Source organism: Xiphias gladius, chromosome 18 (genome assembly GCF_016859285.1).
Source record: "Xiphias gladius isolate SHS-SW01 ecotype Sanya breed wild chromosome 18, ASM1685928v1, whole genome shotgun sequence".
Taxonomy (NCBI): domain Eukaryota; kingdom Metazoa; phylum Chordata; class Actinopteri; order Istiophoriformes; family Xiphiidae; genus Xiphias; species Xiphias gladius.
Genome location: NC_053417.1, coordinates 4,707,826 through 4,734,893, shown reverse-complemented (window position 1 = coordinate 4,734,893; position 27,068 = coordinate 4,707,826). Strand labels below are relative to the sequence as shown.

Below are 27,068 nucleotides of genomic sequence, written 5' to 3'. Positions count from 1 at the left end.
GTATAGAAAAAGAGGAAAGGAAGGACACCTGGAAGGCGCGTCTAGGGGCAAAATGCCTACAACAACAAGACTGCCTAACCCGTGGTTTCAGTCTGAAGAAAGCAAAGAAAGAAGAGGGAAGGCGGGAGACACAGGGAGAGAGAAGAAAAAATGAAAGGAAGGGGGGAACATAGAGAGTAAATACAAAGTGTGTGTGTGTGTGCCCTTTTTTTGGGAGGAGGGGGGGTTTGGAGGCGCATCAAGAATTTGCCTTTTAAGGGGTACCGTCTCACTCTTCCAAGACTTGAGGAGCTCCTGCGTAGCAAGCAAAACACTCAAGGGAGAAGAAATAAACAACAGCAAAAAGACTGTGAGGAAAATAACGTGAGCGCTGCTAATATCCATCACACTCTGTAGCGATATTAGAAAACCCAGGGGACTTGAAATGTACGTTGTTTTTCCTTCTCTATCCAGACAGAAATCATCTAAACATTGACAAGGATGTCTCTGACATTCCTTCAGAAAGCTTCTTACATCCATTGTTATATGTTAGGTATGGATTCTGATGTGAAAGAGATCTTGTTTCACAAATGCATCAAACACCCTATGGCACTGTAAACAAGGAAAGGCTCAGTCAGACGAAGGCTCAGTCCACTCTGAATCACTGGCTAGCACAGCATCCTAACAGCTGCCGTCACTGTTGTGGTTTTCTCGGTTATTTTCTAGACAATACCAACAATGTGTTGCCCGAGCTAAGGAGAGAGTGCCTGTATCTGGGAGCAGGAAACAGAGGGAAGCTGAGGAGGAGAGATGGGTGGGGGTGAGAATAGAGAGGTAATTGTATATGTAAGAGTAAGGCAACCCTAGTAGAGGGGTGGACACAGGAGGAAAGGGAGAAAGAAGGAAGAGAGAGACGTGTTCTTGGGATGGAAGGACTGGGGAAAGAGAAGCAAAAGCAACATAAGGAGAGAAAGGTGTGAGGACGGAACCCAGAAATACAGAGGAGCTTCACAGGATGGGAAGATGAGTCTCTGAGCATAGACACAAGGGTCACGTGTGTGAGTCCAGAGACGGGGGATGGACTGAGTGTGATTGACTCGCACAAAGGAAAACAGAAAGAAAAAGTAAAGTTGGGAAAGCAAGAATGCCTAAGAAAGTTGGAGTGTTTGTAACAGTGTGTGTGAAGGGGGTGGAGGTAGAAAAATGGGGAGTCCACGTTACTGCAGTAGGACTGAGTTTGAAAGAGTGGTGTTTTTAAAGTGCGTATAGAAAGGAGGGGGGTGGGGGGGGGTGCATACAGAGTGTATCCTTCCCTCTGTCCCTGTAGAAGGGCTGAACGAGAGCCAGGAAAAGGGGGAGGGCCTCCCTCTCCTCCTCTCCAGCTGACAAAAACAGCTGCCCAGGAGCTTGGGCTGGAGCCTGTTTAGAGGACAAGGGGAAGAGGACAGAGAGGGAGAGAGGAGGAGGGAGGACAGAAGGAGAGAAGAGAGTGAGGAGGAGGAAAAAGTCCCCAAGTCCAAGACCCTGTCCACCTATATGGGTTGCGTCCTGAGTTCGGACTGGTGTGGGGAGGAAGAGGTGCAATCGGTGCCGGTGGTCAGAAACTCGTCTCTGAAGAGAAGGAGCCTGGAGAGGAGTGAGAGTGGCAGGATGAGGCTGACAAAGGTCAGTGTGCATGTGGTGTTCACGTGAGTGTGTGATGAAATTAGAGATGAACATGTTCACGATAACTGGGCATGCAAACCTTGATAAGCACCACCTTGGGCATCCATGAGGGGTCCCTGTGTTTTATAGTCCCGGTACTGGACATGACATCTGTAAAAGGAGGATGGATTGATAGAGCAACTTTTTGACTTAGTGAGTTATTTAATGATAGAGGTACATTATATATGCTGTCAATCTAATCCACAGTAATGTATAATGACTGTAATGTGAGAATGAAACTATAGGTATGATGTATTCTTTTATGGAGCCCCTATGAAGTCTTCCAAATCAACAATATCAATAACTTAATTGAGGGGAAACTCTGGGGAGTACTGCTGCATATGTGAAACATGTTGTATAAAGCCTTTGTGTCTCCAGAGGGAGCTGAGTGAGGTCTGACAAGTTCTATTAAGTGATGTCAATTGAGTCAGTGTTGGTTGAAGACTACAAGTTTGAAAAAAACTCTGGGGGTGTGAAGTTAGAAAGAAGTGAGCTCGCCAGACCTCTGTTGCCTGCCCCTCATCTCTGCTAGAGGCTAGCAGCTCCAGGCTACAGTAGCCGCTACTAGCATAACACATGTCAATCTCAAATAGAACTGTCAGCATTCAAGTTTAATTTTTTTTTTTTTTTAAAGGAAGAAGAATGCGTGGTTCAGCTGCATTGATTTTCATCTTTTTTTTTGTTGTTGTAAATTGTCCACCTTTTGAGTCCAGCATTGCTATAGGAGTGAAATGCTAAATGAGTGGAGTACTCTTTTAATCCAAACCTGCAATTTAGTGTACTGGAGTCAACACAACTTAGTATAATAATCATTTCTGTAACCATGCAAAAGTGAAACAAAAAAAATGTTTTTTTTTAATTGCTACTTGCAGATAATCATGCAGATCTTTAAGATTACATATTTTGAATTACCCGGCAATTCATCTATAATTTTTATTGAATTCCCATGTTTTCATACATACCCATTTTTAAAAAATTGAGTAGGCATATGATATGGTTGAGCATTTCGAATTGCCTTTAGGCTGAAACACAGGGATGTCTCGCATTTTTCAGGAGACCATCATTAATTAGGAATCAGTGATGAATTCATTGGCCAGTGCTTTTACAAAAAATAATTATTCTTATATTATACTTTAACATACCTGATGGAAATTCTCTAATCTCCTACCCTGTTCTAAAGGGAGTTCAGAGTTCAGTGTCAAAGGGCATGGAGTTGATCAATATCGGATCCATGTGTAATAGACAAGTGCCAGGAAAATTAATAGTCTGTGTGTGTGTGTGTGTGTGTGTGTGTGTGTGTGTGTGTGTGTGTGTGTGTGTGTGTGCGTGTGTGAGTGTGTGTGAGTGTGCGTGTGTGTGTGTAATTTGTTTAGCCTCGATTTAAAAGATGACGATGGCATCTCCAAGCTGAGGCCACATCTGTGCAGATACAATGGCACTGTTGTAATGGCCTCAGCACTGCTGGGAAATTACCATTATGTAAACAGAGGCTGGCTGGAGGGATCTTAAAGTTTTATAAGCCATCAAGACAACTTTGAGAACCTCGACCTCTGTCCATCAGTTTGCATCACATTGGATTACAAACAAGCATGAGACACTGTTCCTTTTTTATCCAGGTGTGTGAACTGTCAGGTTTGTTTACATGCATTTTTCTAAGTGTAAATTGATGCGCATGTTCTCCACGTGTATTTGCATGTGTGTGTGTGTGTGTGTGTGTGTGTGTGTGTGTGTGTGTGTGTGTGTGTGTGTGAGTGTGTGTGTGTGTGTGTGTGTGTGTGCATGCTTGGCTGCACAACAGTCCCAGTGGCTCCATATTGTACGCTGAGCAGTGTGGGAATGTTGAGCCCTCTGGACCACATCATCCTGCAGTGACTGACCCCACTGCATGGGTGTGGGAACCAGCTGGATCCCACTGATTATCCTAGAGGAGGAGATGTTGTCTCATTTATTTATGGTATTTTTTATGAGCTGGTTTTTGTATTTTCATGGCTCTTCTCTTCTCCTTGGAACTGCAGGCAATCATAGGTGTGACAGGTAGTGTAGCTCAGATGCTGCTATCAGTGAGAACCTGACACTAATATGATTAAGGTTTTAATGTATTTATATCCTGGCAAGAGCCATGCACATGTATTCCTTGTCCAACTCATGCCAAGGACATACTGTAAACAGTTACAACGTTTTATTCCATTTTTTTAATCATTTGACTTTTGTTTTTTTAATCAATGATCAACTGCTCATTTCAGCAAACTATCAAATAGAGCATAAACTGTTTCTTCACCTTTTGTACATATTTGTAGTGTGAAAGTTTGGTTGAAATACTTCCTTCAGAAGGTTCTGTTTGTGTTTTCTGTTTCTGAGTTCTGTTTTGATTTTGTGTCATTAATGATTCTGTGAGTATTAGCGTTACAGTATTTTACAGCTAGTTATTGGATTGTCCATAGCCTTCTCTGGTTTCATATTCTCATTCCAAGTATATTGGCCCGATGTGCTCAGTGTGCTCAAAACACGCTTGACCATGCCAAATTAGCCTCTGCGTCCAGTGTTTCTTTGACAGTTGTTGATGCAGACTAGCTGAGCATCAATAAACATCCTTCTAAAAATGGATTCCTGAAATAAACAGCTCCTGGCCGTGAGAGTCAATAGTTCATATGGTTAAAAAAAACAAAGCAGCAAGCTCTGGTGAATGCTGTGGAATTCCTGTGGGACAAATTAAGGTAGGCAAGCTTTGGACAGAAGCAATGAAACTGCCACCTCAAGGTTATATCTGGAATAATAAAATTATTTTTCTGATCTGTCCCATTGTGTGTTATAATCACAAACAGGCTATTGTGGCATTGAAAGCTAAATGTCTTAATATCTTGGCGGGCTTCACAGTAAGCACGTATTTAATTCACCAACATGCACAGCCAAGATTTCAAGCATGAGAGTCATTAAGAGAATCACTTGGCAGATGAATTTTAATAGGAAACATATTCTCTTTCAGCTTCCACTGCCAGGGAATTGCAGGATTTCTTTTAGTCATGCTAGCAGCATGGCTCTGGGGATGGCAATGTCAGTTTGTCAGTCCGTCCACTGCTGTGGTCCAGACCGAATTATGTCAGCAACTTCTGGATGGATTGCCATGAAATTCAGTACAGTATGGTGCCCAGAGGATGAATCCTTGTGACTTTGGTAGTCCTCTGACTTTTCATCTAGCGCCACCAGCAGAGTTTGCACTTATCCTGCTAAATATCTTTACATCTAATGGATGAATTTACGCCAAAGTTTATACAGACATTTATGGTTGCCAGACGATGTTCTCTAATGATTTCAGTGATCCGAAGTTTTCGTTTTGTGTCATGAGATTGACATTGTTGGATGAGTGAAATGTATCAAGAACTATTGGATGGATTTCCATGAAATTGGGTACAGATGTTCATGAGCGACTCAGGATGAATTGTAATAACTTTGGTGATTGCCTGACTTTTCATCTAGCGCCATCGTCAGGTCAAAACTTTAATATGTCCAAGGCTTTGGTTCATGACCACATACCTACTTTGTGTTTAGTGCTAATTTGCATATGTTGGCATGTTAACACACTAAACTAAGATGGTTAACCTGGTATTGTGATGATAAACAATCAGCATTTTAGCAATTTCATTGTGAGTATGCTAGCATGCTGACTTTAGCATTTAGCTGAAAACTCTACCTGAACACACACAAAATAGCTGTCTAACAAAGCTTGAGAGAGAAGCTCAGATCCTGCTTACTATCTCCTCCACACAACTGGCCAGTCACCATGTGAAGTGGGGCTGATATCAAATTGTCGATTTTAGAAGATTTACAGAAACGGTCGGGTACAGCCTCTGATGTCAGAAAGGTGTGTGTGTGGGGGGGGTTCTGGAGCTGTTCAATCTTCCGACAATTGAAGTGGTTCTGATGGAGTATACTGGCGCTTTAGGTCCTGTTAAGTTCTTTTATCGTAACGTAATACTTGTCAGTTCCTAATTCTGACACTCCTAACTCTACAGCAAGTGTGATGACTACTATTATTTCTAGTCTTGCGGGTAGTCACTTGTAATGTCATTGATTTAGAACATTTAAGTTCATTCTTCTCTTTTAACCCATTGTCGCCATTGAGGATAGAAAGTGAAATTTGTAATCACACTAGTTCTGTTGTTTTTTGTAGGCGTTGTTGACTCTAGAAATATATAGAGACCTGGTGTTGTGACAGTGGTTTTATATGTATTTGTCTAGATTCTCTGTAATTTCTCATGAACAACAAAGTTTAGATTGGCCATGACCAATACTGAGGCCTTAAACCACAGGCATTCACTACAAACACACACCCAACACTGGAAGGAACACTGACTGGTTAGGGTTAAATATATACCCCCAACATCCAAAATAGAACAGAATAGAACAGAAGTACTTCACACACTCCTGCGTGTTAGAAAAAAGGTGAATTCCTATGTAAAGCCTAGGCTCAGGGGGTGGCCGTCGTAGACTAGATTCCTGCGGCTTGAAAACAATGATCTGTCCCAAACTCTGAGCAGGATTTGAGGAATGCTTGTTGTTGTGTGTAGCGGGCATGCAGATGAAAGCTAATCGAGGGAAAAGGGAAAGACATTTCCTCCCTCAGTAAGACTCCAAAGCCCCCCAACAAATCCCTCCACCACCCTTAAAAGAAACACCTCACAGCAAACTTTTCACAAAATATTTTCTATTCTTACACACAAAAATGTCGAGCTTGACATTTGGCCAAGTTTTGAGAAATGTCTGGGACTAAGCAGCGTTGGCTGACAGAGAGGATTTTATTGAACTCATCGGCAAAATAAATGTGAACACTTGCTTATTTGTGTCCTCAGTATCGCTCTGTCTCACCCACTCTTCCCACTGCTTTCTCGCTGTCCCGCTCCTTCAACAGCTGCACCTTATCAGCCTTTGGCTTAGTGCTGTCTTACACAATCCTTCATCAAGCTACGCAGCCCCCTTTTCTAACCTCCTCCTCCTCCTCCTCCTCCCCTCATTTCCTCTTGGCCCTGGCTCCCAGTCTGTCCACGTCTTTCTCATTTACCTCCAAGCATGATCCAAGTCCTTCCACTTCCTCAAGACTATAAATTCTGGGTTCTAGACAGGCTAGACAAAAACACACCTGGCATCTCATGTGATATTTCATGCAAAATGAAGCACCTTGCATTATGGTGTCGACTGTGGTCATTTGGTGTTGGTCTGTGTGTGAGAGAAAACTTGCTTCGGGATTCATTCCGCATATTTACCACATTGCAAAAGTGTCATATTTGCATATGAACCCTAAAATGATTCCTCTGTTTTCCCAGCTCTTCTTTTTTTATCCACAGCAGCTTTGTTTCCCTCCTCTTTTCTCATCTCCATCTTTCTTCCAACATGACCCTCCCCCACTTTATTCACCGACTCAACCCCTCATTCCAATCCCCAGCACCAGCTTCCTGTCTCTCATGGTCCCTCAGTATTTTTTTGGTCTCACACGTGACCTCCCCACCCCTCCTATTACCTTTTTCACTTTACTACTTTGCTCTTCACTTCTTAATCCATCTCTCCTCCTCTTCAGCTCTGTCCTCTTTTCCCTTCACCGTGCCACAGCTCCAAAAGAAAGGGAGCTGAAAATTCCATAAACAGTTAAACTCCCCAAGACTCAACGATCCATCAGTCCTCTTTTTTTCTGTACCATAAGCCAGAAATTCCTAGGTTATGAGCAAAATGAACAGACCGCAGTACTGCACATGTTGTTTGGCACGGGATTACTGCATACGTCAGGATTCACAGTCACGTTCTGCACTGATTGGTAGGGATATGCTGTGCAGCATTCATACCTGCATGTCAATCTAAGACATATGGAAGCGACTAAGAGACCGAGGCAGCAGACAGAAATAAAGCTTTGTGCATTAGCAGTCTGAGGCTGGGGAATATTACCGGCTAACAATTTAAGACAGGCATCTCAAAAGGGATTCACCTATATGGGCATACATAGAGTATAATCACAACCATAAGCATGTACAGACAGCTTGGCAAGGACTAGAAAGATTTGTATCATCATGTAAGAACATTTTTACTGGTTTGTAAAATTCAGCGATGCTCTATGCATGTTTTCACTTCAATTTCAAACACTGCATCAACATTCACAGTATCAGCATGCTCGTTAGTCTCTGTCTGTATTAAGGACTGTTTGCAGGTGAGGAAGAATAAGACCATTGCCCCTGAAACTCAGACACTGCAGAAAAGTTATGTCAAAATGTGTCTAATATCAAGCAATGTGCTTGATAATGCAGTAAAACTTGGCATCACCCAGTCAATTTCTCATATTTCACCACTAGGTGCTGCTACTGACACACTAGTCACCCTCAGCAGCCGTGTCCATACAGATGTTAATCAAGACACATCTGTGTTTGTGTGTGTGTGTGTGTGTTGGAGGTACATGGTGAGTGGGTAGGGGCACCTACCGCACAAAGTTGTGAAGTAGGTCTGGTCAGGTTAATTTGAAAAAAACAAAACAAAGACATAGACATTACACTTTGATTAAAAGTGTATCTACACATTTATATTAAGGATGAAAATAAACACACACACAAACACATGAATTCAAATTGGTGAGTTGCTGAGCTTTTGTATATTTATCCCTTCTTTCTGGCAGAGGCACAGGACATGCCTCCCACTGAGCCCAGCCACCTGCAGCCCCTTACCTTAAAGCGCATGGAAACGTGCTAGAGAAGCTAAAATAGTGTATAATGTTCCGAACATCTGGCCTCTGCCGCTCCAAGACGTAGCAGCACAAACACGAACTCGACTGAATGAGGTGAGAAAAGAAACAAAGAGGTCAAGCTTCTTCTTTTGTTTTGACAAGCTTTACTTGTTGACATGCACGTATACTGAATGGTGGTGTAAGAGGAGAAGAGGAGCGGCCCAGAGGCACCTAGTGCGCCATTAAAACAGTACCTGTGTGTGTGTGAGCAACATAGCAGCACGTTCGTGTCTATGTTCGCTGGAAAGGACGGGGGGGGCGAAATCTGTAGTTACTTTATGACAACTGTTGACGTCTTTATTGTAAAATGTCAAAGCGACTGTAAAATTGGTCAGAAATCCGTTCAGGGTTCCTGAGAATCTAGAGGAGCTTTCCCAAGTGGTCTAACAAATACCAGTGCTGGACCTGCCGAAGTACGTTCTGGCTTGACCACCTCGGCGACACTTACGGTTTTTCGCAGGAGTATTTTAGTGACCCGTTCAGAGCCAATCCGGATCGCGCATCCTCACGCTCCCCTTGGGAGGACGACCAATCACGGGACCATATCCCAGTAGTCGTACTCCCCACATGCTTTTTAGCCGCGCGTGGCCCCACCCCGCGGCCCCCGCGGGAGGAGGGCTGGACCGGAGTAAAGAAAACAAGTTATCTCACAGTCGCAAGCCGCGTTATCGATGGCCGTCCCGAGAATGAGGGGCAGCTCTTGAACCAGGGGATATGATTAGCGGGAAAATGAGCAAGGTAAGTCTGCTAGCCTGGGAAGAAGTTTCGGAGGGTTTGACCGTGGTCCGGCTCCTCCGTGAACTTCATAGTCAGTATTCGGAGGCTGCGTGGGACTCGGGTGGATGAATGATGCTGGCTTTTCGTGTGTCGGCTGTGTGGTTGCGCACTTTCAGACTGCCTGTCTCCCGCACGGACGCCGCGGCTTTCAGAGCATGTCGGGTCCCGCCCGGACGAACCGTCTGCTCCGTCAAAGCCCCGGGCGTCCCACCGCACCGGCGGCTGTTGATTTGCCGTTACGGTAGGCTCACCGAGGCTCCTGGTCTGCTGTAGGTATGTGCCGTTCATTCAGAGCTTTACCTTACCCGACCGTATGCTTAGTTACAGTTCCCCCCTGCGGGGGTCCCACGTTTTTCCTCCTTGTGGCAAGGCTTCCCTCTGCTGTAGTTCCCCAGTGAACCGTGGGCTCGGGAGCGCGATGGAACAGCGTCGGGGCTCACGGCGACTTGTCGCTGTCCTCCGCCAAGTTGCCCCGACGCGTCGCTCGTCGTTAAGCTGACATCAAATGCTCCGGATGGGGTCATATGATGCATCGAGCGCCCCCCCCCCCAGCCGCTCCAATTGTTACTGCGTCAGAGCCGGTCACTTCTCGTTAATGTCGCAAAGTCACCTTACAGTGTTTCTCACGATCGCGTGCGCGCGCGCAGGGTTTTCCACAGCAGGCGATGAGGTGACAGGTGTTTTATTTAAATAACTGCAGCTGCAAAAAACGATTTATTCTCAGGCTAAAAAGCTGGAAAGGCAATTGGCTTCAGTTGCCGCTGACTTTCCTTCACCTTGTTTCTCTTACTCATTACTCATAAATCGACCATTCTGTAGTGTGATGGAGAGCTAAAGTTTGTGTTTCCTATCTGATGCAGTGAGTTAACGTGTAATCTGGTCGAAAATCAGTGCCTTGTTAAAGCAAAGTAGGCTTAAATTACATAAGAGTGGTTGCAATTTGTTGCTTCCACCCTTGTCAGGTCGTGATGACAGGCTGGGGTTGAGTGTGTGTGTGTGTGTGTGTGTGTGTGTGTGTGTCAGTGTGTGTAATGTACAGTTATCCCAAGCGCACATTAAGAGAGCAAACTGACAAAAATTACGCTGTGAACAAAATATTGTCACATGTGTGTGCATGATCACACACATGCGCTTAGTGTGGTTGTCCATCATAGGTTGTGTGTGTGTGTGTGTGTGTGTGTGTGTGTGTGTGTGTGTGTGTGTGTGTGTGTGTGTGTGTGTGTGTGTGTGTGTGTGTGTGTGTGTGTGTGTCTGCATGCAGACCCTGATTAATGACTGTTGTGTGGTTCATACATCAGCCAGTTGGTGTTGGCTCCATATCATGATCCCGGCTTGTTAGAGCTGCTCTCCCCCTTTCGCAACATGAGGAAAACAGCTCCGGATTAACAACAAGATAACATTGTCCAGCCTCTTCCAACCTTTCCTTTACCGATAACAGTGTGGTCATGAGCAGTTTTTCTCCTGCGTGAAACATATTTAATGCAGATAAGCGTTGGTCAGCCTGCATTTTCATCAGCTTGGATAGGGAGCTTATGAGGAAAAAAATCAAGACTTTCTAGGAAAACTTGGGCAGGACGTTCTAATTATTAATGCACCTCTTCCTCATCCAACAAAAAACACTGTTGCCTTTTGAGCAAGGCACTTAAGCCAGCTGGTCCAATGGAGATGACGGAGATGCTCTGTGACCAGCAGCACAGTGCTAAGGCTGTGTTCAGTGTACAGCAGGTATTTCTATATTTGTAATTATTGGGTGTGACTGAGAGGGTTTGATGGTCCAGAAACGACACATGATGGTTGTGTTTACCTGCAAGAACACCCCTGTTTGCGGCCAAATCAAGAGGCCGAAACAGAGGCTGGTTCACGTTCCCTTGTGCCGGATGCAGTTACACCGAGTTCAAATCTACAGTAGCAGCTATTCACTCTTACCTGGAAAATCCTGCAGCGTTAAAAACAGGATGGTAGCAAATGATTCCCTTCTGCTCCAGCAGCAACGGGTTTCATAGGCATGTGTTTGAGGCTGCAATCAGATCAGATCTGGTCCTAACTGACAGACTTAACCATCACTTAATCATCACCCCCGGATGTTGTCATCCACTTACTGAGGCCACTTCACAGCACATGGGTAACATTTTGAGGCAAAACAGATGGTCCATTTTGCCAGTAAATATGAACAACTGCAGTAGGGGGTGTCGGTGGCACTACTGGAGCAATAGGACCATTCTCTGTGTGCATGTGTGTGTGTGTCTGCAGCAGGAGTCCAAGAGAACGGAAGTGTAACATGGCGGTACACTGACCTCACCTCAGGAACAGGCAGTCTCTGTTCCCTCGACTGCCGGTCCCACCCTTTGGACGCACGCGTGCACTTACATACAAATGAACTGACACCCATTTACTGACACACATGCTGGCGTTGATGCCAACAAGTGATGCAGGAACCCGCATACCAGCCCATGTGAGACACTCTCAATGCAGGGTGGGATTTAAGTACACAAGAAGTCACAAACACACCCCTGAATGACTGCATATGTTGTGGTGCATTACTGCATAAGACCAAGACAGTGTGATTAACAGCCATTACAAAATTAAGAATTTTGGTTGCTGTCCATTTCTGGTGAACATCAAATTTTCCCACCACAGAGTGGAGACTCAGGTCATTTCCACCGAAACTGAGGGTACGTAAATTCCCTTAAAGGACCTACAAATTTTTCCACTCACTGCAGAAGACTACGTATGTGATTGTCAGTGGGGAAACCTGCTTTGCACTCACACCATTTGCAGACCAGATGCTATTTGACTTGCGAAACACCTCTATTTGTCATATAACTGAAACTATTAACCGATTAGGCAGTTGACACAAAATCAACAACTGTTTTGATAATTGACTAATCATTAAGTCATTTAAAGGAAAATGTCAAACCTTGATTTCTTCTTTCTTCTTAATTGTGAGGATTTACAGCTTTTCTCTGTCTTATGTGATCGTAGACTACATATCTTTAAGTTTTACAAATATCTGAAGGGAAATAAAAATATGAATAACCAGCGTGAATTCATTGTCCCATCAGCGACTGAGCTAACAACCTTGTTAGCTGTCAGTTGGGAGAGGGGCGGCTCTTCCTCCTTCAGTATATCTTTATGATTAAAATTATATACGGTCCTAAGAACAAATACTGGGGGGGGTGATAAGCAATATATAATGAATTATATACAAAACAGGCCAGCATGATTAAGTAATGTAAAAAAAAAAAAAAAAAGCATTTCTGCCTTCAGCAGAATACACTGTGAAACACCTGCTGCTTTTGGTAGTTGACAGACAGCAAGGTGGTTGTGCTTGGCTTCTAAAATAATGATCCAAAGACCAAAGTCCCATTGTAAGTGACAATCACAAAGTTCTTGTAATCACAAAATCAGTAAGAAGACTTTCCCCTCAAGGGTACTTTCGATGAGTGTCCTCACTGACCATCTGCAGCTGAAGCTGAGGTCAGTGTCCAGTTTTACAGTGTCAGTAATGAAACACTCCCACACAATGCCCATCATTGTCTAAATATCAAGACTATATTTAGAAAGAAACGAGGGCGGGGGCAAGAGAATTTCCAGGGATGTGTGTGCGCGCACGAATGGCTCTCTGTTTCTGGGTATTTGTTTTGACATTTGTATGCATAAATCTTTGCCTGTGTGCATCTCTTGTGTGTGTGTGTGTGTGTCCAACCCCTCCCTCATTCAATCCAGCTACTGTTCTGTGACGACTGGAAGACATGCAGCGAGGAAGGGGAGGGATCTCTGGTTAAAAAGCATCTCTTTGATTCAAGAAACCTCTGGTTCCTTTTTCTGCCAGCAGGCTAAAAATATTAGAAAAAGGACTTCTTGTGCGTAGCAGATGTTGTAGCTGAGGTGGGGTCTATCCTGGCACACGGGGGACATGGGGACGGGAAGAGGAAAGGGGAAGGCTGTCTGTTGCCACTGACTGTCTGCAGGGATACATAGCTGCACGTGAGTGTGAGTGTGTGTGTGTGTGTGTGTGTGTGTGTGTGAAGCTTCTGTGTGTGAGTTTTTCTTCCTTAGGTCTCAGGTAGCTGTTTACAACTTGTGTCACTAATGTGGAAATTTAGGCAGGTCCCAGCTGGTGGAGGCTTTGTAGCTCAAATTGTCACATGTACTGTCTGTGAAGGTTTGTCACTGTTTGTCAGCGATGTCAGATGGATCTAGTTTGGTTAACCTGTGTGGTTGTGGAAATGTGTATCTACAGTGTGAGTGAACAAACTGATTTCTTAATTCTCTGGTAAATGGACCAATCAATTTATTCTGACAATTTTTTTGTCTCAGGCAGCAACAATTCAAGTTTCTTTAGTAGCTTACAGTACTGTATACCGAATAACACATGTCTTACCAGAGGAAGATGTTTTTTATCCATTACAGCGGTTACAGTAATTACCGTCCTGGGTAATGGGCTCAGCATCACAGGTTGTTTTTAGTGCTCGTATGCTAACAGTCAACCAGCTGTTTTTGCTTCCTCTGTTGTAATGCTCCTTGAAGTTGTAAACCTCTCTCTGTGGTTTCCTCTGCTGGACTCCCAAGTTGAGTTGAGTTGAGTGTTTCTATGAGTCCTAACTTAGTTTGCAGAGTAATGTTTCCTTAATTAAGCTGTGAATACATTGGTACTTTTTGTGGTAATTTCCCCATGATACAGGACTACAGCCCGCTGAACTAAGAATTGTTCTGTATTGGACTTTGAGCTTACTTTCTTACCATAATTGCATAAAACTAATGTTAAATGCTATACTGTGCTGGAGCTAGAGTAAGGTGTTGGGCCATCGCATGCCACCAGAAAAGCTTCAGAGTCCCTTTACATTGATTCTCCAAGTCTCTGGAGCTCTGCTGGAGGGATGAACACCATTCTTCCAAAAGATATTCCCTCATTTGGTGTTTTGATGATGGTGGTGGAGAGCGCAGTCTAACACGTCGGTCCAAAATCTCCCATAGGTGCTCAATTGGGTTTAGATCTGGTGACTGCGAAGGCTATAGCATATGATTCACACCATTTCCATACTAATCAAACCATCCAGTGACCGCTCATGTCCTGTGTGGTGGCATCTGCATTAGCTGTGTTTTTCCACTCATTTGTTCAGGTTTTTCCTTTATTTTGTCACCTGTCTGTATTTTTCCACGAGTGTAATGACAACTGCAATCTTACAAATAATAACTAGAATGGCATTCAGTAGAGCGTATACCTCCGCCAAGGCCGATGTCAAAAACCACACACCAGACTTCAAATTCATAGTAAAAGTAAATCTGGATCTGCCCCACAAATTAATGGGTTCTTCCCTGGCCCATGCCCCATCCCTCCACCAAGTTCAGTGCAAATCGGTTCAGTACTTTTTGTGTAATCCTGCAGACAAATAAACCCACAAACAGACCAAAAAGCAAATAATTGTGAATTTTACAAAGAAATGGATGGATAACGGGAGTAAGATAAGATAAAATAGTAATAAAATAAGATATGCTAATGAAGATGTTTTAAAAGAATGAAGATAAAATAATTGTGGGATAAGAAAAACGTAATGTTAAAAAGATGTCTTATGATTTCATTGAAAATGTCTAGATGTCTGTAGTACAGTTTGATAAACCTGATTTTACAGGCATTGTTTTAGGGGCTTTGTGGATAATAAGGTTAGTAACCGTCTCTTTCACTGTTGAAGCTGAAACCCATAGGTTTACAAATTTTTCTTGCCTTTTATGGCAGCAAAGGGTAATGGAAATGACTACAATGAAGATGGCAGAAGAGTTAGCGTAGTGCTTCTGCCATCATGTCATTAGCAACTAGTAAGTCACATTGTTGATGTAGCATCACTGCTAACGCAACTTTACTCTACTATCCATACATAATTTTTTTGTAAGATAAGGCAAAGAGGCTGGTGGACCTTGCTTACATAGTATTTCAAACAAATATTCACACTCACGTAGCTAGGACATTTAATATAACATAAGGGTTATTTATGTATCTGAACAGCTAGCCACAGTTTATTTTTGGCTATTATTTTTACTTGCCCAATGAATGTCTTTGAATCCTTTCTTCAGGTAGTGTTTTCACTGTGCTAATGCTTGTGAACTAATCTTTCACTTACTTTTGTCTCTTCTTTTGGTTTCATATTGTGCAGAAAATAAAACTTTTTGTAAAGAGTTGCATTAGTATTTGAGCCATGTACTTAACTCCAGTGATTGCATTTACATCGTAGAGACTGTATTTGTTTATACAGCATGCTTTCTCTTCGTAGCTCTAGCAGAGATCAAACTTGCAACGTTTTTAGAAAAATCAGTGGTCACTGTAACCCTTTGGCCAACATATCGCATTGGTATTGACGGAGAAAAGTAGCACACCTATTGTGAATTTATCTACTTTTTTATGGGATCAGTTGTTTCAGCGTTTTATGCCTTTATTGGATAGCCAAGTAGAGAGGTGACGGGATATGAGGGGAGAGAGAGAGATGGGGTTTGACATGCCATAGAGGTCCCTGGCCGGATGCGAACAGGGAACGTTGTGGTTCGGGGTAGGTGCCTTAACACCTAGGCCACCATTGTCAGCTGCATTAAATATAAAGTGGTTTCATCTACGTCAGTGATGAATTACCCTACAGTTCCCTCACATGAACCTGAGTGTAGCAGGTTATATTGCTATAAAATCTGAGCCCATATACAGCATTTAGTAGCAGAGTCTATCACTGTCTGACAATGATTCCCTGTGGTTGGACTATATAGTGGTCTTGATTGTGTTTGAAACAGGAGGAATGCTGCCAACCTCTCTTCTGTGTGTTTATCTCTCAGCCCACATCACCGCAGTGGTTTAGCTGACAGTAACTGGTTTCTTTTTTAAACCCACCGTGGGCCCTGTGTGTATACTTCAGTAGATTGCTGCAGATGAGCATGAGGGCATACTATAGACTGAGTCCGTAAATACACACAAGAAGAAGCTTGTGAGATTAAGTTTGGTGCACTGTGTGCATCAAAGTCCATATCTAATGTGCTTGGTCAGTAGGCAGAGCTAACGAGTAAGGATTACATGAGGTAGTTAAATCGGTCATGAGATGATGGAGCATTGGTTATATTTCGGGTTCAGGAAAGGGTGTACTTGGAGTAAAGATGGAGAGCAAATTCAAGGAGTCATCAAAACAGGTGTAAGATAAGACAACACAACATGAAACTTTAATGAAACCTGTGTGGATTTTGGTTTGTTACTGTGAGACAAGTATTAACAAGAATAAGCCAAGTCATACTGAGTCAAACAAAATGAATGAACATCCCAGCATAAAAAATAAAAAAACTTCCAAAAGTGATGACTACACAGTTTTAGAGAGGGATGTCAATCCCCTGACCACACCGTATTACATAACAGACATCAGCTCACCACCAGCCCCTGAGCCACCCACCCAGTCCACCTCCACCATGTAGGGTGCTGTGGTTATAGTACACTTGTACTGGAGCAGGCCAGCAGCCGCTGAACACAGCTTGCAGAGGGTGATGCCAGGCAGGCAGCTGTCCAAACACTGTCCAGTACGAGAACAGAGTCAAAGCAGTGGGATAATGGAAAAAAGTGTGCAAACATCCCCTTTCTTTGTTACTAAGGAGGAAAAGCACACACAGAGGAAACAAAAACCTTTTATGTATATGTATCAGTTTAATTATCCAAAGCTATGGAAAAATGGATTTTGAGTTGCCCTAGCAGCACGATCGCTTTCTTACATATTGCTGTTTTTTAATGGTGATGAAGTTGATGGTGTGTGTGTTTGCACCCATTTTAGCTTTCAAATGAGTGAACAGAGAAGCACCTCTTGTCTCAAATCCTACGCTTATGAATGGATACCTGCCAGTTTTCAAAATATGTGTGCTGCCGCTCAACATCACATTGCACATATGCCCCCCCCTTCCCCCTTTCTCCCTTCTCCCATTATGTAGCCATGCATGAAAACACGCTAAGCAATGCCCGTACTTAGCCCGTGGTCATTAGCGTTCTCATGTTCAAAGCCTCCTCGGAGTCACATCAGGCCCAGTCATCTGTGGATCTGATCCCATGTTGGGAAACAAAGAGGCACTGGGTGGGAAGGGCTACCACACAAACTAACACACATACACACTGATGACACATATGAACATGAGAGAGAAAAGTGGTAATTTCTTTTTCTTTCAACTTCTCTCATTTTCTTTTAAGAATTAGTACAACACATTTGCTGTTTTTTACTTTCCCAACCTTCACACACACACACACACACACACACACACACACACACACACACACACACACACACACACACACACACACTCAAACACTCAAACACACACTAAGGATTATAAAGGGGGTATGGGCGGGAAACACAAGGATTATTACTGGAAGACAGTTACACAACCAGAACAGAAGTTCAAGAGGCAAAGGGAGTGAGAATGTATGTTGCCATAGCTGTGCACATACATTCATACAGTCGCACTCGTTCACACACACTCATTCAGACAACTACATGCCCTGGTCTGTAGTACGTACAGGTTAAAGCTGACAGTTCTAAGCTCCTTTCATTTTCACACACTCACAAGCCATTACTTAGTTTTCTTCTTTTTCTGTTTCTGGAAAGAGTTGGGGAAGTCCACTTTCTTTGTCTGTCTTGTTTTCATGCCATCTGGTGAAAGTGTATACATAGATGGTTGACGGAAAACATTTAACACCTGCTAGGTCAAACTCTTGGATGAAGGTCAAACAAGGATCTTTGCAGTGTTTCTGAGAGTAGGCAGCTTCACAGACTGAATTGCCACATCTGGTCCTGTATCAGGTTGCTAACTCAGCATAAATCAAATTTTACTGTGTCTGTGTGTGTGAGCAGGCGGGGAAGGGAGAGCCCCACATCTTCAAGGAAAAGACCTTCAAGAAGAAGCGGCAGTGCAGCGTGTGTCGTCAGAGCGTGGACCACGTGGGCTCCTTCTGCAGAGGTAAATGTTGCAAGCGTGATCATCTGAGGTCATTTGCGTTGCACTGTTGACAACTGAGTTCCTCTGGATTGGCTAGAAGAATGTGCCAGATGATGCCATTGGAGGCTGATGTGAAATTCTTGCTTTAAGTCTAGCTCTACCAAACAACATGATGAGGATGCATGACACAGGATGTAGGACTTGGAATTGAAGATTTTAATTGTGCAGTAATACAGCAGGATGATACCATAATTTTTAATTGGGTTGTGCTGTATAAATTTTCATGGAATGAAAGCAAATGAAGATTTTAGAGTACTTGACATATTGACTGAATTACTTAAATTGTAGACAGCAAATTTTGCATGTCATTATAAATAAATGAACAATGCAGCTATGATAGTACCATTTTTCTCCTTTTTTTTTCTTTCCTCCTCCTTCCCTACTCTAATTCCCCTAAGTATGCAAGACAGCCACCCACAGGAAGTGTGAGGCCAAGGTAAGGATCAACATCAGCCATCATTTCTGGGAATGGTCTAAAAATTAAGGAAAAAAAAGAATGATTTGTTATATAGTTATGGACAGTATTGAAAGTGCTTTGATCAGCTGGGACAGAGGAAATGATTTTTCGTGTTTATCCAAATTGGTCAGGTCTAGAAGGAAAAATACACCTTTGTTTGCCACGTACTGTGTAGCTGATTTACATGTGCCTTTCCATCCACCATAAAGGCATATTTTCTCTTTATGCGCATTTTCAATTTGCCCTTAAAAAACCAAAGTGGAAAGTGGCTGGGGAGGAAATCGAATAAAAACAAAATGTGATAAAATGCAGTGGAAATAAGAAAGAAATTGTGACATACATGAAACGTGAATTATTTGGTATCCAAGCTTCCACTTCAAATCTGTGTACAGCAATGATGACTTTAATTTTCCTCAAATTTAGTACATGAAGCCTGCAAAACTGCAATATTTCCATCAGGTTCCACATTGTTTTCCACTGTTTGAGGTCGGACTCTTTTAATTACATCATCTTGTTTTCCCCTTTTCCACTGCAATGGTTTAATGGCAATGAATTTGAGAATGAGTGCCACCAACTGCTCAATCTGATATACTGAACTCCTAATTTTTGCATAACAATAGTGGATGGGAACACATTTTCTGTTGCCATTTTCTGGAAATTTGGTTATAATTTGTCCTACATTTTGATGGAAACCTGAGCACTGTCATGACCCAGCTCCACCAACTGAAATGCATTCACATGGATTCATCAAGTCAGTGAGGGTTCATCACATCAATATAAAGTAAATCAATCAGTATTGATTACTGCAGTGATTTGAACCCACTATTTGAAGTCAACAATGTGAATATATTGTATGTATTCTTCTCTGGAGAAGGTTAAATGTCAAGTCATCACCAGCCACCAGCCTGACTTTGCTAGTTTAAGGTTAAGCCTAAATGCTGACCCTCTAAGTTTCATGAGACAGAACCCTGTAAGAGAGGCATCCTTGTTGCTTATCTCAGTTGTTTAGTATATTGTTAATGCTAGTGAAAAGACACATGACAGTGGCTCTATGAGGCTAGAAGTCTCGAGATCTCTGCTAATATGAAGGCCGCTCAGTTGCATTCCTCAGAAAGAGCTCCAAGCCGTGCTCCAACCCCACACTGCTGCCACTGTGAAAGGGTCATTGATGGAGGGACGGTATAATGAATAAACAGAGGGATGCAGAGGGGGAGAATGCCAACCATGGCCAGAGTGACGAAGGGGGCGTAGAGGCTGAGGCAGGGAGCCTTGGCAGCCAGTGGGTGAAGGAGAGAAAGCCAAGGGTGAAGGCATGTGGCAAAGACAAGACTCGTTCCTCAAGCATACCTTCATCCTCTTGTCCTTAATCTGAGGAGAGGAGAGGTTTGAGGACAAGCTCAGGGATAAAAAGTTGGCTTTAAAATATATACACAGTAAAAAATTAGAATCAGGCTTTTCAGGACAATTTGTGATATGGCTTGTCTTTTATTCCTGCATGGTGTTTATAAGTTGCTTTGTTTCTGCATGGACATACTATTCTTTGTGCAATATATTTGATGTGAAGGAAGATAGGCATAATTATTTTTTTAATCTCCTTGTAGGAGGACATGTTGTCTTCTGTATGTTTCATTATGACAGATGCAAATATGGATACCACTCTTATGTCTGCATGCTAAATATGAAGCTAAAGCAGGTTAACTTCGTTTAGCATAAACACAGCTAGCCTGGCTCCGTCCAAAGGTGAAACCAACAGACTTCAGATTTTATACGAATTAAAAAAAACAAGATATAACTTATTAATTAATAAGCTTTAGGGGTGCTGTTAGGATGGTGGGTATTTTGTTACCTTTGGACATACCCAGGCTAGCTGTTCACCCATGTCCCAGTTTTTAGGAAAGCTACTGTAAGCTAACCAGCTGCTACCTACAGCTTCATTTTTATCGCAGAGATATGAGAGGGGTATCAATCCTCTCTTCTAACTCTGGGCACGAAAGCAAGTAAGCATAAGGCTGAATTATATCATTTAGCATGTTTAAGAGACAAAAGGGCTGAAGAGAAAACGTTACTCTATCCCTAAGTGTAGATATCTGCAGCCCCTAATTTGTAGTAGTTATTTTTAATGGCACAAGAAATGATGAATCACTAACAGACAACAATCATGTTATCACAACATTTTACTTATCAAATTGTTATCTCTTTTTGGAAAATAATTCCTAGAGATGTTGCAAGCAAGCTTATTGGGAAACAGCAAAACATTTCACAGAAATGCTGGGCAACATTTATTAATTATTAAGAGTGATTGCTGAGAGGAGCAGGGTGTTGTTTGATAGCCTTTCTTTTACTGTCTAATGTGTGGTTGTTGACTGGACGTTAAACAGTGATATCCATCGCTGCTTCCCAGGAAGGGAGAGGTCGGATAAGGCAGGGCGTGGGGGTCTGGCTGCTGTGTCCATCTCACAGCAGCCAGACTGTGAGATGGACACAGCCAGACTCCCTATGTAGAGGGAGATGGGATGTTATCAATCTCTAATACTTTGAATTCTTAGCTGTCTGCTTGCCTAGCCGATTAGTTTTAGTCTTCTGTATATATATGACCTGGTTTATGCTAAACAGCTTTGCTAGCTGTGTTAACAGTGGAATTAGTTCTAGGTGTTTCATCACTTGCACTTGAGCCACCTTTGGCAGTTACTACCTAAAACCTAGTGTTTGAACCAAGCACCTCTACCCTCCCCCATGAGCATATTTACAATATTTATTTGCAAACACACACGTCTGGGGGTCCATCCTCTGTCATATGTAAGCCATCCTGCTCTCACCAGGCTTCTGTTTACATCGCCACCAGGATGGTATAGTCATAAGCTCAGTGACAATTCGTCTCACTACTATAACGTTCAGTGTCAGTGCGTCTGCTCCAGTTCTCTGGAAAAAAACCTTCACATTTACTTAAGTTCTTTCCCATAGAAAATGGTTGCTGGTAATAGGTAGTCTAAGCACAGTTTTTTTTTTTTTTTTTCTTTTGGTTGTCATTCTGTTCCCTACTCTTTGCCCACAAGGTCAACAGCCTCCAGCTAGCCCATCTCTATTCTATTAAAAACACACAGAGACTCTCTCTCTATCTCACTCACTCACTCACACACACACACACACACACACACACACACGCACACACACACACATACACACACACACAGAGGGCCATAAAGAGTTTTATTTCAGCATGTTCTTCTCTCAGAGAACAGTTCCTCCATATCTTTGATCTCAAGTGGAAAATTTGGTCCACCGGGAATTTGGGGGGGGGCAAAGAGATGGAGGGAAGGCTGGAGAACGACGCAAAGATAGAGAGGGAGAAAGACAGAAACAGTGGGAGGAGGAAGGATTAAAATTTGTGAAATGCAGCCCGTGACGAGTTGATCAGTCTGTCTAATTGGGCAAGACGAGTCATTTCCGCTGGTGAGGGAAAAAAACCCCATGACTGACTGTTTCACTGACTGTCTTTGGTAAAAAAGAGGTACAATACTGATATGAAACCTGTTGACTCTTACCTGCTGACTGACAAATAAACGGAAGGAGTAATGGACATTTAGACTGACTGACATTTTGATTGTCTGACTGGTTTCACAAACTTAGTTTTAAAAAAAATTCCTTTATTAGTTGATAACCGCTACAAATTAAGCTAGTTATCCTAATAATGAAAAACTACGGGTAAATCATGTCTGACAATGTTTGATGTCAGACCAACCAACCAGCGATAATGTCGACTGGAGCTGACTTTTAGCTTCACACACTGACAAGAGGAGCTCCTTCACATTCCCAAAACCTGGAGTTCTCGGTTCAGTTTTAAGGTAGTAAACTTAAAATGATTATTTGATGTGCTGAAAAGTTTAATAGGAGATTCCAACATCTCTATTCATCAGTTGTGTCATTTACACTTGACAGACATTAACAGACATTAAAAAACACTGTTTGTTGAAGTCTTTGTTGAAGACACTGTTATATTACATAAAAACATAAAAACAATAAATTGTTCAACCCTAGACTTTCTACAGTATTACCTTTAGTTTACAAGGCACCATATTATTCAATTTAGTCGTTTTTAATCTTGTCAAAATCCATAAACACATGCAAACAAACTTTAAGACTGGTTTCCACTTTCTGATCTGAATGTGATTGCAGCTGTCCAAGTTATCTGCAGTGTCTTTTCAACCTTTCCAATTTGTGTTGTGTCCCTGGTTGCATTGCTTTCCATTCACTCTCCTGTCAGGATGTAGCTATGAACAAGGTTAACTTCTCATCTCTGTGAAGTTGCAAGGGTCTGCAGCTGTTTGCCAGTTACTCAATGGACTGCCTGACCATTTTTGTGACTATCCACTTAATTGACTGCCTGATGAGTAGGCTACAATACTTAAACTTAAATACCATCCAGTTCATAGTACTGACTGGTAAAGCCATCTTAAAGATGGTGTACTGTACGTTGGCAGTGCTGAGCCGTTTATCACAGTAATTACAAATCCCCGCTTCCCCTCTGTTTATCAGGATTCCTCGTCGTCTCTCGCCCTTGTCAGTCCTCTTATCTGCTCAGCATGTCAAAATACATTTTACACGAGACTAAGCTGTGAACTATTTGCACTGTCTGCCCCCCTTTACAAGAAGAGGATGTACAATCAAGTACAGATAGATAGAGGGGAAGTGGGGGAGGACGCAGGGATGAGAGGAACAGCAACATAACTTGCCTGATGTTTCTCTAACATAAAAGCCTTTCATCAGGACAGTTTTGGTAAGTGTCCTGCTTCCCACATCCTCTTTATTTTTAGTAAAAAAAAGTGCATTTTAGATGAAAAAAAGACAGATACATTAGAGGAAAGCGTGCAAACTACTTTCTCTTTCTCTGATACTGTTTCAACGCTGGTATTCTTTTACTGGAGCCATTTTCGTCAAGGTCATAGTACTGTACATACATAAGAATTTTGTCTGCTTAACATTCTTAGTAGTGGCAGTTATTTAATTTATTCCAGCCCTGTTCAACGTTGTATTGTTCTTTTTAACTTTGCATTAACTAAACTGACCTTTACATGCAAACCATGCAGCTCAAACAGACAACAGGAAGTTATGTTGAGATGGAATTAAGGAGTAATGGCACCATAGTCCATGTTTTCCCAACATGCAGCTCAACATCACAGCTGACCCCCTCATCCTACAGACCTCCTGTCATATGGAAACCTCCTTGTCAAGTCTGTGACCGGTTGCAGTGATGTTACTATAGGAATACACCATTCAGCCACAACATTAAAACCGGTAGCTGGTTTTAATGTTGTGGCTAATGTTAGGGCTCATTGCCCTCATTGCTGTTAAAAGATGTCAGCCACAGCTTAGTTTTTAGAAGTTTTCAGTGCCGAGGCTGTAAGACTAACAAAAAGGCAAACAACATAAAAGTTTAGGTATCAAAACAGTCACTCAAACAGTTTACTGTAAGCAACCCACTTTATTAAGTATGTGGTGGACAGCATCACAGAAATTTAGTTTGTGATCTCAGTGACATCAATAGTGAGTAATCTCTGTTTAGAGCTTTGTGGCCTTGAGCCCAGTCCTCTGGTTTCCGTCCTGCAAGCCTAGCACTTCACCAAATACTCATGTAGTCAGTGTGAGTCATTTGGGATAAGAGGATCCAACTGTATCGTTTTAACATTACCAAGACCGTGACTGTCTCCTCTGAATAAAGGAGTCACCAGTTTATCACAGACAGCTCTGGTAATTGCCGAGATAGCCCAGCGTGTTTTGAGTTTGAGCTGTGTGTGTGTGTGTATATGTGTTGTGTCAACACTCCATCTAACTAGTGACAATGATCCTGCGTGCGTGCATGTGTGCATGTGTACACAGCGAGTGCAGGCTGAGCGAGGGAAGGAACAGGTGAGAGAGCGATGTTGATGAGAGTTAAAACCATAACCATGACATCGTGTGTGTGTGTGTGTGTGTGTGTGTGTGTGTGTGTGTGTGTGTGTGTGTGTGTGTGTGTGTTTGTGTGCGGTGATAGTGTTTGGGTGTGGGGGGGGGGCACAAGCTGCACTAATTGGCCAGTGGATTTGTTCTGTCGCAAATCTAACAGGAAGAGACCTTTTGGATATGTCTGCTACCAGGGATCTTAAATATTGACACACACACTAGTGCAGGACATGATTCACAGATTTTAGTGATATCCACTGTTACTGTTTGTACTGGCTTCTGTTTGTACTGGGGCATTTCACATTATGACAAATGGACAAAAAATAAACAAAAAACATTAATGATATGAAGCTGGAGTTGGAAGGAATTTGTGGAAATCCTGGGAGGAAGTAATGTTTAAATCACAAAGTCTGTGTCAACTGATCAACACTCCATCTAACTAGTGACAATGATCTAAGCATAACATCTGGCTCCACCAGATGCATGCCTGTGACCAATAGGCTATTCTTGTCTTCTCATCTTTTCAACTCTTTCATTTTGTGTCCTGTCAGTTCCTTAAATTCGCCTCCTTAGGCTTCAACAAGATGATAAACAAAAATAAAAAAAACTCAGAAAGACAATAAAGACTTTCACCACAGGGTCATCTTGTTTGTGAGCTGTGGTGTACTAGAAAAGAAGATGGGCTCTAAAGCAAACTGTTGACAATACACAATGCCTGTCTGAAGAATGCGGATGCATTTTTGTGCATATGGTAAACACTCTTAAGGCCGAAGGGTGCTGCAAATATAGAAAGAGAAGGGGAAATTGTGCCTTTGGGAATTGTCACTGCCTTCTTATCAACAGGATGAATGACAGAGATGTGGCTTGACCACAGAGGGCAGACAGGGTGGGAAGGACTGAAGATCTGTAATAATGCCCCGTCTTCGTTGGTTCACAGGAGATTTTTCCATTGTTGATCTCTCTCAATCTCATCCCGGCCCATGTCTTCCTGCTTTGTTTATTGACCCACGTTTATTTTTGTCTGCTTTCGAGCTTTCAGCCTGGGTTTGGCTTGAGAGAAGGGTAAAGATGGAAGGACGAGAACACCACTGTGGTGAGATACGTGGATGTACTTCGGCCTTCTGCATGTACCTAGAAAACCTCTGTACAAGCAACATGTGTGTATTCCTGTTTGTGTTTTCCATCTGCATAACTTTATGACTATATCATGTACTCTGTGTAGTCATAACTGTTGACCCCCAGCTCCATAACAGGGATTCGCTTCCCACCCAGTCATTAAAGCTCCACCACAGGGACCCATGTGACCTGTGATATCTTCAGCCTCACTCTCAGCTGCTTGCAGCTGAAATGAAACAGCTAGAGACAGAGACCCTTTTCTTTTCTTTTGGGGTCAATAGAAAGTGTGGGAACAAGAGACCAAGAGTAAGAGAGGAAAACATGCTGAACAGTTAGAAAAAATAAGAAAACAGATAAATGCTTTGTTAGCTGGCCTCACATATAGAAAACCAATAAAAGTGTGAAAGGGGACTCTTAAGTCTAGGGGATAGATGAATTTCACCCATAGGTGTTGTTTCTGCTTAGTTATGGCCTTGAAGTCCCCTTGAGTTAGGCTGAGCGCTTTCTGGTTTTCTCGTGAAGTCCACCTTGTCGTGATTAAGAGGCATTAGACATGTGGGTTACATTTTAAGGATAGTTATATGTCTGAGCCAGGTAACTCTCAAAACTGCCATAAAATGAGTCCTGCAAGTCTGTGCAAAAGAGAGACCATCTGCATTTTTGACTGCCAGACATACATAAAAAAGTTTATGTTAGTCTAAACAATAAGTTTCAGTCAAAGTTCTGCTATTTCCATACTTGCATGGAGCTGGATTTTGTCAGAATTCCATAACTTTGGATGTCTTACTAGACTTCTGAAACAACTTGCCAAATGATTTCTTTTTGGGTGACATTCCAGTCAGCGAGCATGTAAGTAAGTGGGATTTTGGTCATTTTGTGGGATCCAGATTGTTTCCGTAACCCCTCAATGTAGGCTTTGAAACACAGAACGTTATACAAAATGGCCAAGAGCAAAGGTAGCATTTTCTACCCATGATGACCATAAGGTCTTTAATCAACAGGTAGATGCATGGGAAATTGAACAAAAATAGTGGATGTGATTGCCTACCCCCAGTCCCAACAAACTTCAATTTGAAATTAGTATGAAAAAAAAAATCCCTGTTACTACTTTTCCTTATTTTTAGAATGCCTTTAATTGGCTCAGGCAGTTTTTTACATACATTCCTTTCAACGTTCATCTATATGGAATTTGAACTTTGACAGAAAACAGGTGTAAGGCATAAAGATGTACCATATTGCTAAAACTCTTGACAAACATGAGCTGTATTGCCTCGAGGGTAGTACAGGATTAATCAGAACGCGTGTTTGAGAGGGATGGAAGTAAATGTTATTACAACA

At 42.5% G+C, this 27,068-nt stretch overlaps 1 protein-coding gene across 4 annotated transcripts in view; it reads left to right on the top strand.

Moving 5' to 3' along the window:
* The first annotated feature begins 1,286 nt into the window (after window positions 1-1,286).
* tns2a (tensin 2a) overlaps window positions 1,287-27,068 on the top strand; it is a 53,847-nt gene continuing 28,065 nt past the window's right edge. For 3 of the 4 annotated variants that reach the window (XM_040153040.1, XM_040153041.1, XM_040153039.1), the window contains exons 1-3: window positions 1,287-1,644; window positions 18,076-18,181; window positions 18,619-18,656. In XM_040153040.1, the coding sequence (XP_040008974.1) occupies window positions 1,516-1,644; window positions 18,076-18,181; window positions 18,619-18,656 (273 nt within the window). In that variant the 5' untranslated portion in view covers window positions 1,287-1,515. Of the gene's footprint in view, window positions 1,645-9,029; window positions 9,179-18,075; window positions 18,182-18,618; window positions 18,657-27,068 lie in introns of those variants that run through there. The other variant, XM_040153042.1, reaches the window with a different exon arrangement.